Source organism: Rhinocladiella mackenziei (assembly GCF_000835555.1).
Source record: "Rhinocladiella mackenziei CBS 650.93 unplaced genomic scaffold supercont1.1, whole genome shotgun sequence".
Lineage (NCBI taxonomy): Eukaryota > Fungi > Ascomycota > Eurotiomycetes > Chaetothyriales > Herpotrichiellaceae > Rhinocladiella > Rhinocladiella mackenziei.
The window spans coordinates 1,253,075-1,269,431 of record NW_013550604.1 but is presented as its reverse complement, the minus strand read 5'-3'; the positions used below and the strand labels follow the sequence as shown (position 1 = coordinate 1,269,431).

Sequence of the window (16,357 nt, the reverse complement as noted above, 5' to 3'; positions counted from 1 at the left end):
TGAATTTAAGATTCAGTCTCAAGAAAGGGACGAGCGGGAGCTAATCCATATTTGGCAACATCTCTATTCGACAGGTGATTGGCTGTTGATGGAGGTACACAAATCAGTATTTCGAATCCCATTTGAAAAAATGGTACTATTAGATTTAATGGAATTACCCAAGTTTATCAAGTCTTCTTTCCTTTTCCGTGCTCAACCCATAATTCCGTCGTACGTTGTTCCTGAAGCTTTCATTAGCCACGGCGATGGGAGTGTCTCGGTCGAGAGTGCGAGTTTCGAACGATGAGTGGGTCTGGAGCTGTCCAAGTACTGACTGAGCCTCGATGTGTGAGCGTTGTCCGATGGATGGCAGAGTACCTGATAATCCCCCGAAGCCCTGGTAAAATCGAGGTATCAAACATCAAAATTGAGACTCCCACAAACCTTCGCCATTTGCGAGCTCTTTACTTTGTTGCACACAATTTGAAGCTGGGTTCCTCCCCCACCGCGAGTAGATTCACTATGAAGTATTGATAGCAATAGGATTAGAGAGAGAAATATTGAAGAAAAGCCTGTTACCGTCCAACTGACGTTAAATGATCGCAAGGGAAGCGTCAGGAATTCATTAGTTGTGCAGCGAAGACACGAAGGAATTGTATAGCCTTTGGTGACGTCGTCGAGTCCGCCTAAAATCCCATCCTATGGTCGCTCCGGGGAAAGATTGATTCTCTGTACTCTGACGACAAGAATCAGGAAGGTCTCGCCTACCCAGCTAGAGAGCTTCAAGGGGTGACAACATCTCTCTGGCCATTTCCCCTCACGCTCGAATAGTATTTATCTTCTTGGCTCCCTACCAAAGACTCCCGCAGGTAATGGTCATCATCAAGACAATGCTCGTCCTTGGATACACATTTAGGACACAGGTCGAAATTGGCCGAGACACAAATTGTGCGATGGAACGAGTGTTCTTGTGTCCGGGCCATGCAGGGATCACAGGTTACTGAGCGGCCAAATCGCTCGCGGCATTCCTCTAGTCGCGTTAAAGACTTTAGCGGACATTTGGCTAGCGTTTACGCTGCTGGAGCATTCCGCTAGAGCCACGGTTGCGGACGTGTTCTTGGATTGAAGACTCTCTGGTGTCTAAGGTTGCCTTTGTTGCAGTCGTCGTCGTCTCCACCTCAGGAGGGAACATTTCCAAAAGCTCCCAGGCTGCCGGCCTTTCATCTGGATTTTCAGCGCGACAAGTGACAACCATGTCCCTAATGTATTGAGGAGTGTCTTCTCCAGGCGGCGGAAGCTGATCCGGGTCGGAATGTGGTTCAGTAGTGCAGCCAGAAAGCTTGCAAAATGCCGGCCTTGGAAGGTGGTGTCTGTTTGTGGCGATCCGCCAGAGTAGGAGACCTAGCTGATAGATGTCCGTCTGTGGCAGTGCCGTCATTGAACCCACAATCGAAGCAGATTGACGGAGCTCCGGTGGTACAACCCCCGTTTTCATGTTATCATACGCGAATGTCGTCCAGAAACGATGGTGTATTACCGCGTCGTCTCGGGCATTTAGACCTAGCCCAGAAGCGTGAACGTTGCCCAGCATTCCCACAACGAAATTCTTTGAATGCATCTCGGCAACAGCCCGTACAATTTGCCTACACCATTTTTCGCGCCTCTCCCAGCTAATCGGGGCGCCAGATTCAATGGATCGGGCTATGGTGTCGAACAGACTCCCGTTCGTTGGCGCCTCGGATAAGAAGCCATTGATCGTACCATTTTCGTCAAGAACTACGCCGATGAATGGGGTGATTCCGGGTGTCCCTTTCAGGCAATGTGGGACTCGCATTACGTATAAACCTTCATCGATCTGCGCCTCAGATGTGCTGAATCGAAAGTAATGGACCCACCGCGAGTCTATATACGCGACAAAGTAGTGGTTTGGCATGCACAGGTCGCACAACGAGATGCTTTTCCCAATACCGCGGACAATTCCAGTGGTGTACCAGTCGTGTTATATCCTGCAAGTACTTCAGGAATTGAAATGGCGGCAGAGTAGCCCTGATTGGTATTCTAGAAGTCTGATTGGCCTCTTTCTCGTCGTGTTCCGATGTGGCCCCTAGATAAATGCTGAGACGTGTATCCTGTGTAAGTATCCCACGAGATGTCAACAATGTTTGTAGCACCGAGTTCAGATGGGCCGGGAAAGGAAGCGGATGAGATACAGCATGACTAACGACATTCATTCTGTTGAGAATCCAGTACTGGGACTCCACGCTGGTGGTAACGGATAACCCCAGACGTAGCCACTGTCCTGGTGCAGGAGAGTAGAAGATGCTGCAGTGGTTGACTCGCGTATATTCGGTCGCTTGCAACTCTTGGTAATCAAAGCAGATCAATTTCGCGAAATCTTCCAAGACCGTGTACGCGTCGGGTCGAAAGGAGGCAGCTATTTCGAATGGACTAGTGGGGCCTACCTGTCGAGGCGGGCGATTGTTAGGAGCTCGAACTCCATATTGCTTTTGAGGAAGCCACAGTGCACGCGTATATTTCGCTGGAACGGCACCGCTATCTGCATCTGGAGACCTTGAGCGTTTGAGAAAACCACCGGTTGTCAATTTGGATAGAGCCGGATTATCGACTTGGCCTGATTGCCGTAACTGCAACGCACTTTCTATGTCGTGTAGTCTTCTATCAATGCTCCGAACCATTGACCGATTGTCATTTGCCTGCTGGATGATAGTCAAAGCAGACTCGACTCGACGGGAGGATGACCTAAACTAATTACCTTGTCAGACACTGTATTGCCCAGCAGGGAAGGGCGGGCCATTGCCGACACTAAGTCCACGTTCAGTGCTAGCCCAAGAGCATCTTGTGCGTCTCTGAAATTCTCACGGAGACGGACAATCTTCGACATCTTCTTAAGCCAAATTTTTATAACAAGCACCTCGAGATTCATTCCCAGCAATTACCAAGTGGTCCAGTTCGTCAATGATGTTCTGTGCGCGGGATAGCGTGGTGAACAAGACGTCGTCAGCGTTGGAGCCCCCCCGGTGTAATTTCCAAGGCTTGAAGTACGCTGCGGAAATTCTGGACCTGCTCCTATAGTGATTTTCAGCCACGCAAGGACATTCTGCAGAATGAGGACCATTCCTCACCCTCAACGCGTTGATCTCCGCTCGCGCTTTGGCCAGTTGGGCAACGAAACTTACACTTTCTACAATGGTGTGGAAAAGAGCCAGAATGCTCGCAGCGGTTCCTATGACTTCGCCCATGATAAGAACTGAAGTCGAATGTTTCGAGTGAAGAAGGTCCAACAGAGGCTTCGCTACGACGGCTATATACTCCACAGCTCGGGGCTCATTGCCTTGACATGAAAAAGGCAAAAAGCAAAAGGCAGCCACTGCGGAGTGTCACACCGATCACCGCTGGCCCTGTGATGGCCGCCTTGCCAGCACATCTTGTAAGCGGGGCACAATTGAACAGTAAATATTGAAAACAGCCTACCTAGATAGAACCTCTCCGGGCCCCTATGGTACTTCGTAATCAACCTCATCCTTTGTCATACCCCTACCAGGAGATACATTGACGCACTCTGTATCCTCTTGTAACACCCATCACGCCACGAATTCCCAGCCACTGCAAGGGTGGCAGGAAGGGCGCTGGGCGTTAGAAAGGAGGCAGGAAGATGAACGGATCGAAGGTATAAGAAGAGCCTTCGAACCCTTAGATAGACAGACAGGTTTCCGTACACTACTATTCCACACCCTACCTTGTGCACTCGCAACGATAAATGATCCTTCTCTCTACACCCCTCGTAATAGATCGATACCCTTCGTTGATATCGTTGTTACACCTCTCGCTCCTAGTCTTGTACTCGCTATCCTCTTTGACTCGAACCCCGCGTGGCACCCCGGTGTGATCCGTGACATACAGGGGCCATCGTATCTACCCCTCGCCCTTCACAACTCTTGGCGTTAGCGATAACCATACTGTACCTGCATATAATCCGGCTTACCCCCTCAATCTAGGCAGTTCTGCATCCACCATCTTTCTTTCTTTCGGCACGCACGTCAGACCTCGTCCTACCTCCAATGCACCTACCAACAATTTCCTCTTTCATTTTGTTCTATTTCACAAGCTGTGCGGTACCTGTAACAACGATGCAGTATATTTATCCTCCAGGCTGGAGATTCCCTTGGCCAGGCCTGTTTCAGGACAAGCGACTTCACCTCCACGACAGCGCTGTCGTCTATGCCTGGCCTAGTACGGGCGGAAGATTAGAGTTGCAAAATCCGAGTGTGTTTGAACTTGATATTCTTGGTATACAAGATCACTCCATCGAACACAATATGTCTACCAACCCTACCGAGGAGGATGCTTTCGTACTAAGGCTTCGGCGTCTCGGTGGAGCTTTTTACAAGTATCAGTATGGTTTCAAGGATGGCGAGAACCTCTACGCCGAAATCCACACCTGGCTTGGATGGCCCGAAGATGATGAGCATAAAGGTGGTGTGTGGGTGCTGAAGATAACGAGGAGCGACGCACACAAAAGGAAGACGGGAAGGATTAGGTTAGCGACCTCCATGCAGGATCGGTGCCGCGCCATTGAGATGTGCGGTGGTGTGTTCTACACTTCTCCTACCGAAGAGCACCTTGTTCCAATGGAGCCTGTGCCACATTCGTGCGGAATGGACGCCCAAGAGCACGATAGACTACAGCGACTGGCTCTGTTGTTTGATCCCTGACCATCTTGATTTTGGTTTCTCATCCCACATACCGACACCTCGAATATATCCCTTTATCTACACCTGATAACTAGATTCTTAGCCTTAACATAGCAACTATAGTATATACCACCTTCATCCATCTTAGCCAAACTATACCCCATCCTCCTGCACCAACAATAGGTGGAACTTCTATGTCTGATATGCTGCAGCTCTAGGCTGACGCGCCTCGTACCGAGAGATCCGCTCTAATGGGGTCAGTTCATAAGACACAAGGTCCGGAAAATCGTCTACCCATGGCTTCGTCAATGTCGTCAATTTACAGTGTGAGGACTGGTGGGCTCCTGTCAAACTTGGGGGGGTGCAAATGAGATGTATTGAATGCTCTGTCTCTTTGGCAACTGGTCCTGCCAGATTACCAGTATAGATACATGCTTGTTGACCCCTTTCCTACTCCTATTCTTCCCCTATATCCTGCATAGGGTGATAACCCTTTTCCCAGTAAAGGAGTACTGCTCATTTTTCGACAAAATTGGACGGAAGGGTACCTGAAAACCCCACTTTACAGTTCAACGCAGGTTGCAGGGAAAGGGAACCTCTCTCTCGAGAGACTCTTGGCAGAGACTTGCCTAAACACCAATTGAGCGTAGTTGTGCGAGGGTTGTCCACAGGATGGAGAGGCACCTCAAATCCCCAGTAAAATGGGGAGGGTTTCAGGTACCTTTCCATCCACTTTGCCTCCTTCGCATAGTTGGGAGCTTTTTGGTGCTCTTTCAACAACGTCGTTGAACTCTTTTGACAGAGTCTTTCGCACTCGCCTTTGCACGCCTTTTTGCACTCAATTTTAGTGTTGTGGCGTGGCAGACCCCCTCCGGAAAGTATAGGGGCACCAAACTTGGCACCAAACTCGGTTGACACCAAACCTCGGCACAATCTCTTGGTACTTGCGTTTTGCTGGCAACCACAGCCAAATACAAGGACTAACTATTTGATCATTCTTGAGCCGGCATATATCGCTGCCGACTGTCTCTTGAAGCCGTGATCGTTGCTGGCGCTCGTTTGGTATGGATAATTCTAGGTGTAACAGCTTTCAGCCCTCCTTGCCGCCTGTTGCGCCTATTGCGCTAGGCTTTCTATCCTGTTGGATAGAGATGAGAGGTCTCCATAGGCGACGACGTTGCAGATGGTTGCTCTGTGCAACGATGTAGCATTCGTGTGCCTATAAAAGGAGTCTCAGGACCTCGACAAGTAGATAGAGAACAGAGCGCTCCTTCATCTCAAGTTGCACAAAGTTTGACACTTTTGGAAGAGATGTTTGAATCGAGGAGTGCGAGAGCCCTCATCTTCTTCCTCCTCGCACTATCTCTAGTGCGGCATTTAATGCAGGTCGAAAGAGTATTATTCGTTAGATGAGATGGACATGTAAGAAAGAAAGAGAGAGGGAGTGTATGGGTGCACTTCGAGCAACATTTCGAGGCCATTGGAGTGCCGGGTGCGAATGAACGCGGCGGCCAGCACGGAGCGTCGTCCGAGGTTCTACCGGGAAAGCACGTGAGGAAGACATTGAGTCACGTGATTATTTTGGCGCACGGTAGGGTCACGTGCAGGGGATCGGGACTTAAAAAGAAAGCTACGCTTTCAATCACGTGATGTAAATCGATCCCTAGGTGGTCTCAGGCGGGCCGGGGGTCCGAAGTTTAAAAGAAGCTTCAATAACTCAAGAAAACCTTATTGCGAGGCGCGGGCCGCAGAAACTCTCCCCATGTTTGCTGGCCGCAATTGTGGCGCAGTGACTTGGCGATTGTCATATGACTAGCCTGTTTGGGACTAGGCACCAGGCAGAAAACTCTCCCACTCCCCTCCACCTGCACTTGTACTCAACTCTTTTCTCTCTTCGGAGTCGGCCTATCAACAACAGTTGTACTCATAGCAACCAGTTCAGTGCTATTACAGCCATTTCATTCCTTCGTCAGTTCTGGTGGCAGAATGAATACAGAACACAAGCGGGAGCTTATTCGTCTGATTGAGAAGGAAAGGATTCAATTTCATGGTCCCGACCATTGCCGGCCAGGAAACCATGCACCAGTCTTTAGCGCCCTTCACAAACTCAGCAGATACAAATTCGACCAATACGTCCACAATTTTACTTACGAGGCCCACCAGAAGCCGTGGCGAGCAAAGATCAAGCAACAAGTTGAGCGCGTTGTTCGCCTTGCTGAGGATTGTCGCTATGCTCGGCAAAATGAATTCGGCTGGAGATTAAAACTCGAATCTGAAATCCTCGCACGATTCAGCACGGAAGTTACATGGTAATGGCCCTCACACTTTTCACTGATTTATTTTTTGTCCCTAACAGTCACAACGCAGCAAACGGTGCTCATCTAAGTTATGGCGATCGGAGGTCGAAGTCTTGTTGAATCCATTAGACACATTTAGGGATATGCTCGACCTCAAAAAAAGGCAGGCAAATCGAAAACCTTGTTCCTGCAGCGAGATGCAAAGATGTCTTGACCGGTAGGCATGACTATCTTCTTGAACTGAATCAGCGTCCGTCTAAGTTTATGTGTCAGAAATGACCCTGGAATATGTCGAATTTTTCATGACAGGGCAGATCAGCCTGTCAAGTATTCAAAAGATGATCCGATCTCCAAAGCGCTTCCTCGAGAGCAGAAGCCTGATCGAGTATATGGCTTCCGCAAGACCAGTCGATTTAGCCGCTTACTTGACGAGGAGATTTTAGGCCCCCAGTTCGAGGGCCGGGAATTACGCGACATCCTTGAATGTAGCCCATTCAACGAGATGAGAGACCAAGTTCTTTTTCCTTTCTTGGTTCTTGAAGCAAAAAGCGAGACTGGAGACTCTTTCGATGATATCGAGATCCAGACCGCACTTGTGATCAAGAAGCTTCTGGACATACAATTCAAATTGCAATTAGCAACAGGAAAAAGAAGCCAGTGGCGTTCAGGTCCCTTGGTTTGGTTTCTCTCCAGTCGCGGGGATGACTGGCGGGTTGCAGCAGCCTGCGTGGAAATGCACGACAACAGGACTCGTTACGTGAGGAATTTCGGGCTAAAACCTTCCGAAGGGCGAAACTGACGATTTCCAGGACGTCTATAATTTGTGGATCGGTAGCATAATTTCAAAAGATGCAGCCCTCCAGCTTTTGCTAATCATGGACTACATCTTTGACTGGGCCCGAGACTTTCAACGTGAAGCCGTCTTGAACGAGCTTCGAATTTTGGCAGGTCGAAAAGCAGCCAGTATTGCAGATGACAGCGAAATCCTCTCTCTAGGAGACCACATGCAGCGCTTTCTCGACACAGATTTAGCACAGCGTCTGATGGAAGAGCGACCGGATCCCCAGGACCCCTCCATGCAACATGATGCTTTGTACCGTTGGCTTGACTCAGAACATTGCGTGTTTCGCAGTACATGCTGGGCCCATGCTCGTGTTTCGGCGCTTTACATCACAAGAGAGAACTTGAAAACCCTGCTAAAATCCTTTGCTTCAAACAGTGTGTCGAGAAAACACGCACGGGATCTCTTAAGACTCTTTCGAGAGGCTTGGAAAGTTACTCCGGATGCTCTTGAAGCGCTTGAGTTCATGTGGACGGGCACACAACGAGAAGACCCGGACCTCTACGGGACCACTCAGAGCTTTTGCGCAGTCTTCACAGTCGCAGCATACTTCCTATCCGATTGGGAGCAAGTTTCAGAACTGACATACATCGCCATCGCCGAAAATGCTCTCGACGACCTGAAAGCTTATGTTGATCCGCAACAGCCGATTCATGTGTATCCGTCAGAACTACCACAGGTTCAACAAGAACACCTAGTTGGATATTTCCGACATTTTCGGCAGAGTTCGGCAAGGTCCAGACTTCACGCGGCGATGAGGCGACGTTGTTTGTCCAGTCGTCTTGCTCGCGAGAGTGATTTCCCGGATAATTTCTTCCTTGTTGCAGAGGAGCCCTTTGAGAGAGGAGTTCGATACCGTTTAGACGTAACAATGCTGCCTGATCAGAGACCTAAGACACGACAGCTTGTTGCCGCTGTTTACAACCAGTGCAAGAGGGGTATGAGGGAACCCGAAGAACCATTCTTGAGAATGTCAGGCATCTACGATAACACACCGTGGGATCATCAAGATACCCCTTCCGTTTGGGATCTGGATGACCTTCCCATTCACGAAGGAGTCTTATACATTCTTCTAGGCTCCGATAAGGTGGCCAACAACGGCCATACGGATTTCTGCATCTTCGTGATGGATGACATCCCAGCCCCACAAGCTTTTCCACTAACCTTTGATTTATTGGAATCGTACTTCGTGGTACAAACGAGCCAGCAGGAAAATCTTTCTGGCTCTCGAATTGAGTGGAACGTTACTTTTCTCGCAGAATCAATCTCATCCAACGCAGCCATGTTTCAGCAGCTCAAGACACAGTTTCGAGATCTTGTGATTTATCGAAAGAACCAGCTAACGTCCGACACCATCACTAAAAACACGAAACGCTCAACTTATCACGCAACAGCAGAGCTACCTCCCCACATGCGAAGCAAGTTGAAAACCCCACAAGGGCATTGGGTAATGACTACGAATCCTTCAGACACTTACGAAGATTTCCGGACGGCCACAGACCACCTTGTTGCAAGGAAACACAATGTAAAGCTTATCACATGTCTCTACGCCCAACCACTGGTTGCTGGTCGAGCAGGTTTGAGGTCCGAGCAACGGCAAGACAGATCACGGGAGGAGTATCCCAATATCATTGACAAGATCAGAGAGAGGAACCAGGGTTGGAAGCCAGGCCCAGATGATTTCAAAATAAGGAATATCATGCAGAGAGGTGATGTACTCCGACTGCGAAACCCATATTTAAAACGCAGGAGGGACGGAGATTTTGATGACAAGGACAGAGAGCAGATGGCCGGTGCTGGGGACTGGCTCACAGATCAAGAGCTAGACGCTAACATCAGGGCGGGCAATTTTGATGGTGATAGGCTACCGGTGTACAGAAGAATAGAGAGTACATCAAAACGCCTACGGTGGGAAAAGTTGGACTTTCCAGCCGAGGGACCAACCATACCTAAGAAGTCTTCTCAGGAGGAAACAGAGGTTCTAACGGGTGACCACGTCACGGACGAGGAACTCGAGGCTCTTTTAGAAGCCGGCTATCTCGGAGAAATATAGTTGTTTCTCGGATGGCTATGTCCGTGGCCCGGCTTGCAAACAATTAAATCAAATCAAATCGAGCCTCAAATTTGATTTGATTTAATCTGAATCGATTTGAATCTAATTAGATATTTGGATAGCCCCACTTTTCTCCGAAGGTGATATACATTGCGCTGCGCCGATAATGCCAGCTCGAAGCCGACTTCTGAGACGTCACCATCTGTCCTGTGAGACTGAATATCCGTTCCGGCTCGGAAGACATAGCGGGAATTGAAAAAAGATCTATCGCCATTCGCGACAGACGTGGATATTGTCGTCTTCGGAGAAGCCAATACCGAATCGGATTATCCACTGTCAAACTAGGAGAATATGAACTGAATGCTCTCTCTGTTTAGCAACTGGTCCGGCCAGATTGTCAGTATATATACATGCTTGGTAGACCCCTTTTCTACTACTATTCTTCCCCTATATCCTACATAGTGGTGATAACCCTTTTCCAAGTAAAGGGGTGCTGCTCATTGTTCGACAAAAGTGGATGAAGGAGTACCTGAAAACCCCATTTTACTAACGTAAAATCGTCACAGGAAAAATCCCCCTAGGGTTGCTGCCTCATGAATGGTCACTCTGCCTTGGCGGCTTGGCCGCTTTTGACGTTGATTCTCCTTCCTCGCCTTCCACTCTTATGGTTTATTGGATGTCTCGTCCCCGCTCCAGACGGAGGTCCATTCCACGTTGTCGATCCCAATTTCGGCTCCTCTAAATCCAGATTGCAGGAGTTCCCTGCGGAGAGAGACGAGACTTCCACCCAAGGGGAGAAAGACCCGTACCGGTTGATCTTATGTCAGAAGACCCCGGCCATCAAATTTACTCATGCCCGATGTGGTCTCTAGGGTAATTTTCGTTAGTACCCCCGAAGGTCTTCCCAGGTGTGTTGATACGGGCCGCTCAGCTAGAGGGTGGCTTATCACATGCCCAGGGGCAGCTCGACTGGCCAGTCCAGGAACCCCTAAGTTCTGGGTTGCTTTAGGCATCCCTCCCAGAGTTCCAGGGGGGGTATTATTCTGTACACCAACTTTTGTTATTCTGTACACCGGAAAACCTGCTTATTCTGTACACCATGCCTCAACTCTCCTTATTCTGTACACCACCACCTCTCTCTCGCCTTATTCTGTACACTTAACGCTCTCATCCTGTTATTCTGTACACCGCGCTAACAGAGCTTGTTGCCGTTGGCCCGGCGATGGCGAGAAAACACTAGTAAGTGGCGTAGCTGTGGAGGGGTGACGCGTTAAACTCTCCCCGTTATAGGTGGTTGCGAAGCAATAAACACATTTGATTCCCTTTTCCTTGGTAGATAAGTACCGTGCATTTTGAGCTTCTCTGTATACTTTGTAAATTATTGTGGCCTACACAGCCGGATTTGTGTAGAGATCCCCTGCACGGTCGATACCTCGTGCTGACTAAGGTAACAAACCAGCGCCCATAGGCTTGGGTGGGAACCGCCCATAAGCGGGGCAGTTGCCCCCCGGCTTATGGGCGGTTTCCCCCCGGTTCATGGGCGGTTTCCCCCTCCGGCTTATGAGCGGTCCTCCCAAGCCTATGGGCGCTGGTTTGTTACCTTAGTCAGCACGAGGTATCGACCGTGCAGAGGATACCATCGTTAACCATCATTTCTGCATTCTATATAGGCAGACTTAGGTGTTGTGACATCACGTATCTTCGAACTGCGCAGATAACCGGAAAAATAAAAATCCGGACCAATCAAAAGCGGTGTACAGAATAACAAAATGTGGTGTACAGAATAACATTACCCGAGTTCCAGGCGTAGAAGATCACGTGTATCGTCACGTGATTTAACGAAAACTACCCTGGCTACCACGGATATGTTGACCCACCATGACAGTGCCTCCTCTCCACACCATGAGTGGAATCGGCCCAGTGGTTGGAAAAGGCTAGCCGCCCTTGGCACGCCAATACTAACTAACACACCCCCCGTTTACGATTTCCACCTCTTTGCCAAGCATCACACCACGAAGTACCGTCTCACATCACCATGCTCGACCGCATATGGATCCCCATATTTCGACCTTCTACATGCAGCAGGTGACTATGTCTAGCTGCTGGCATTTCCATGTTCAAAGAGTGGTTTCCAAAGCCATCTACCCTCCTGGGTGACAGCATTCTTGTTTACACCGAGCTGCTGCTGCAATATTTGCCTTGCTGCAAGGAACAAACTTTGTCATTCCAAGAACGGCTAATCCTCTATCCGTCTTACGAAGATCGTGCCCAATTTGTCAACCTCCTTTGAGTACTCCCCCCTCCTCTCCATTGCCGCATCGATTCATCTCCCATGTCAAACCCCATCGTAAAGGGTACAATGTTGTCAAAATACCCATCCTTGTCCACGATGGCAAAGTAAATTGGACTGGCCCCGGAACCAAACGGATTACAACTGCCGGATAGCCAGTGCGTGCCGGCCAAGCGACAAAATCGGGGCCGTTTCCTGCATTGCTTCCTACGTCGTGGAACCAAGATTTCATCGTGTGATGGGTTCGAAGAACTTGGGAGACAATTACCCACTGTGATTCCTGTATTCCCGGTGATGATGATGATGATGCTGGCATCGAATGGCAAGCACTGCCTTCAAGCATTGGCAAAGAGCCATTTTCGCCAATGAGGCTTTGGCTATTGTGAATTTGGCCAGATCAGTGCCAGCTCTCAACAGTTTGCGAGGTTAGCTTCATGCTGTTCCATGCTGTGTGACAAGCATACAAATAGTCCTCTCATCCCTAAACTCTCTGCCTTCGCAGTTGATCCCCTGATTTTTCGTTGACTGGACTTCAGCTGCCATCATGCGGTTCACTCTACTGGCACTTGCTCTCGTTGGGCTTGCTAGAGCATCATGTCCTTACATGGAGGGTGGCTCTTTTGCCTTCTCCAACCCTCCGCCCCATGGCCATACAAAGCGACAAGAGGCCACGGAGATTACCGAACAGTTTCTGCAACAATTCTATGTGAACGACAACGACACCGACATGACAAGCGACACTGGCACATTCATAGCCGACCAAGATAGTCTCAAGGCGGGCGTGCGCGGCCCAACCCTATTGGAGGACTTCATCTTCCGCCAGAAGATCATGAGATTTGATCATGAGAGAGTATGTCCACTCCACCGGAATTCTTACTTCAACGGACGGGTTGGCTGAGGGCTCCTTGGACTTCGATCAATACCCATATCGATTGAGTATATGACTGGAGGTTCCTCCTTACGGAGTCATAGGATGTTCGCTTGCTCCAGGGAACCTGCTGTCCCTCGCCCGTTGACACCGATACTCATTGCTATCTCAACAGTGTCTGATAAGCTTAGGTGCCCGAACGTGTTGTCCATGCCCGAGGAGCCGGCGCACATGGACATTTCACAAGCTATGGCGACTGGTCGAACTTGACCGGTGCTTCTTTCTTGAACAGCGACGGGAAACAAACTCCAGTCTTCGTCAGATTCTCCACCGTCGCTGGCAGCAGGGGCAGTGCCGATACGGCCCGAGATGTACACGGCTTTGCTGTCAGGTTCTATACCGATGAGGGAAACTTCGGTACGCGAAGGCAGCAGACCATTGCGACAGTTTGATTGACTATTACCTTTCTGACAGACATTGTGGGAAACAACATTCCGATTTTCTTCATCCAGGACGCCATCCGATTCCCGGACTTGATCCACGCCGTCAAACCGGAGCCTGACCGAGAAATCCCCCAAGCAGCAACTGGCCACGACACAGCCTGGGATTTCTTCAGTCGGCAGCCCAGCGCGTTGCACACGCTCTTCTGGGCGATGTCTGGGTGGGGGATCCCACGTTCCTACCGACACACCAATGGCTTTGGTGTCCACACTTTCCGAATGGTCACCGACGACGGTAGGAGCAAGCTTGTCAAATTTCATTTCAAGACTCTGCAAGGTCGAGCAAGTTTGGTATGGGAAGAGGCACAGGTACTGGCTGGCATCAACCCCGATTTCCACAGGCGAGATTTGTGGGACTCCATCGAGGCCGGACGCTTCCCGGAATGGGAGTTTGGGGTCCAAATCATGGACGAGGAAGACGTGCTGGCGTTCGGATTTGACCTTCTCGACCCGACGAAGATCATCCCCGAGGAAATCGTGCCTCTTACCCCATTGGGCAAACTTGTGTTGGACCGAAACCCAGTGAATTACTTCGCGGAAACGGAGCAGGTCATGGTAAATTCAGGTCGCCACGATACTGGTCGATTCACAAGCTAAGACTTTTGCAGTTCCAAGTCGGACATCTCGTGCGCGGCATCGACTTTACAGACGATCCCCTGCTTCAAGGACGGGTTTTCTCCTATCTAGACACTCAACTCAGTCGCCACAACGGTCCCAACTTTGAGCAGCTCCCAATCAATCGGCCCCATATCCCGGTGCACAACAATCATCGAGACGGCGCGGCCCAAATGGATATTCATCAAAACAAGTACGCCTACACTCCCAATGGATTTAGCCACGATAGCCCACGACAAACAACCCAATATCAAGGCCGTGGATTCTTTTCTGCCCCTGTTCGTACAGTCTCAGGCCAACTCAGTCACAATCTTTCCACGACTTTTGACGACGTCTGGTCTCAGCCTCGATTGTTCTACAACTCTCTGATTCCAGTGGAGAAGCAATTCGTCGTCAACGCCATGCGCTTCGAAATATCGCAACTCAGCCCTGTTGTTCAAGAAAATGTACTCATCCAACTCAATAGAGTGAGCAACGAAATCGCGGTGCAGGTGGCCCGTGCCATTGGCCTTGCTACCCCGGAGCCCAACACTACTTACTATCACAATAATCGCACAGCCGAGGTGACGATTTTCAACACCACGCTCAACCGCCTTGACTCTCTCACCGTTGCCGTCCTCGCCACGACGACAAACGAGGAGAGTGTCTCCCAGGCGAACGACTTGGCGTCCAGCCTGTCCTCCCGACTCAACGTCTCCACCGTCGTGATCGCCGAATCCCTCGGCGAGAACATTAGTCAAACTTACTCGGTCTCCAACGGCGCGAGCTTCGACGGTATAGTCGTCACCGCAGCCACGGTGGACCTGTTTGTCAACGGCACCGCGTCCAGCCTCTACCCTGCAGGTCGTCCTGCACGGCTCGTTTCCGACGCTTACCGTTATGGTAAACCAGTGGCCTTTTTTAGCGACTCCGACTCACAAGCTTCCCCTTGGGAGGGTACGAGCATAGTAGAAGGACCCGGCGTTTACGTAGAAAGTGACGCCGACTCGTTGGTCGGTGCATTCGAGTCTGGATTGAGAACTTACCGTTTCGTTGATAGGTTTGCTGTTGACGAGGGAATCGATGCATAATTGTTGAAGCCATAGCAAACATTCGACTCGGGAAAACTCCCTCACATTAGTAGTCTAAGAGCGGTTCATATCGGTATATAATACTCTTACCTCCATTAAGAACTACCAATTTCAAACGCAAAGAGATGCCGACCTAGACCGCCGCTGACAACCATCTTCCTAAGACGTTACGTCTTGATAGACTTGAACAACGGATTCGGATCGCTCGACGAGGTGTGTGACAATGATACCAACGAAGGGTAAGGGTCTATCGCGAGGGGTGTGAGGAGAGGGATCACGAATCGCCGCGAGTGCCTAAGGTAGGGTGTGGACTAGCAATGTACTGAAACCTGTCTATCTATCTAGGGGTTCGAAGGCTCTTCTTATACCTTATATCTCCTTGCCCATTTGCGGCGTCCAGCCCCTTTCTATCGTTTACGTCTTCCTGCCACTTCCACGATGGCTGGGAACGATTCGAGAGGCTGGAACCTCCTGTTCGACGTGATATGTGGGGGTGTTACAAGGTGTCGCCCGTGAAGGGACTGGCCGTGGACGCGCAGTGAGTCGCGGTGGCCCATCGACCGCTTCCCATCACTCCGGCCAACGGCGGGACTTAGGTCCGTATTGTTCAGCCTTGTGTTTGAAGGGCTTGGTGGAGAAGGGTATCTTAGACTTCCCATGTCTCAACGTGCACCAATACGGCTTGGATTCGCGGCATGCCATCAGTCTGAAGGAATTTCAACGGTTGGTCAGCACGTACTACGAGATCACCTCGACTATTGCGAAGGATTGTTCCTCTATGGGGCGAGAGGCTGTCTGTATCGAATTCGAGTCCCCCCTTTGGCTTATACAATGGGTGGTCAAAGGAACACGACGTGAATTTGTTGCGGATCTCTAACGAGAGGCAGGTATCTACAAGAGGTGCCTGTCAAACTGGGGAACAACTTGAAATGCTCTGTCCACCTCACAACCGGTCCTGCCAGGTTGCTGGTATATATACACGTTGAGTTGACCCCTTCTCTTCTCCTATTTCTACCCCTAAATCCTACATAGGGGTGATAACCCCTTTTCCCAATAAAGGGGCACTTGCTATTATTCAGCCATTTAATGAGACCTTGTTCGACAGTGCCTAAAACAAATCCAGGGAATGTGT

The 16,357-nt window shown here is 50.0% G+C and overlaps 4 protein-coding genes across 4 annotated transcripts; 3 read left to right on the top strand and 1 right to left on the bottom strand.

The window, feature by feature from the left end:
- Window positions 1-1,042: 1,042 nt before the first annotated feature.
- On the bottom strand, window positions 1,043-1,813 carry Z518_00447 (uncharacterized protein; the record flags this gene model as incomplete). The annotated part of the gene is made up of 1 exon (XM_013421050.1): window positions 1,043-1,813. One exon carries the CDS (start codon window positions 1,811-1,813, stop codon window positions 1,043-1,045), a length of 771 nt encoding a protein of 256 aa, XP_013276504.1.
- A 2,314-nt stretch (window positions 1,814-4,127) lies between these two features.
- On the top strand, window positions 4,128-4,712 carry Z518_00446 (uncharacterized protein; the record flags this gene model as incomplete). Its single annotated transcript, XM_013421049.1, has 1 exon — window positions 4,128-4,712. One exon carries the CDS (start codon window positions 4,128-4,130, stop codon window positions 4,710-4,712), a length of 585 nt encoding a protein of 194 aa, XP_013276503.1.
- A 1,965-nt stretch (window positions 4,713-6,677) lies between these two features.
- Z518_00445 (uncharacterized protein) lies at window positions 6,678-9,882 on the top strand (the record flags this gene model as incomplete). The annotated part of the gene is made up of 4 exons (XM_013421048.1): window positions 6,678-7,000; window positions 7,059-7,205; window positions 7,262-7,745; window positions 7,798-9,882. The coding sequence occupies 4 exons, from the start codon at window positions 6,678-6,680 to the stop codon at window positions 9,880-9,882; spliced, it is 3,039 nt and encodes a 1,012-aa protein (XP_013276502.1).
- A 2,834-nt stretch (window positions 9,883-12,716) lies between these two features.
- On the top strand, window positions 12,717-15,225 carry Z518_00444 (uncharacterized protein; the record flags this gene model as incomplete). Its single annotated transcript, XM_013421047.1, has 4 exons — window positions 12,717-13,022; window positions 13,232-13,457; window positions 13,515-14,095; window positions 14,149-15,225. The coding sequence occupies 4 exons, from the start codon at window positions 12,717-12,719 to the stop codon at window positions 15,223-15,225; spliced, it is 2,190 nt and encodes a 729-aa protein (XP_013276501.1).
- Between the last annotated feature and the right edge of the window lie 1,132 nt (window positions 15,226-16,357).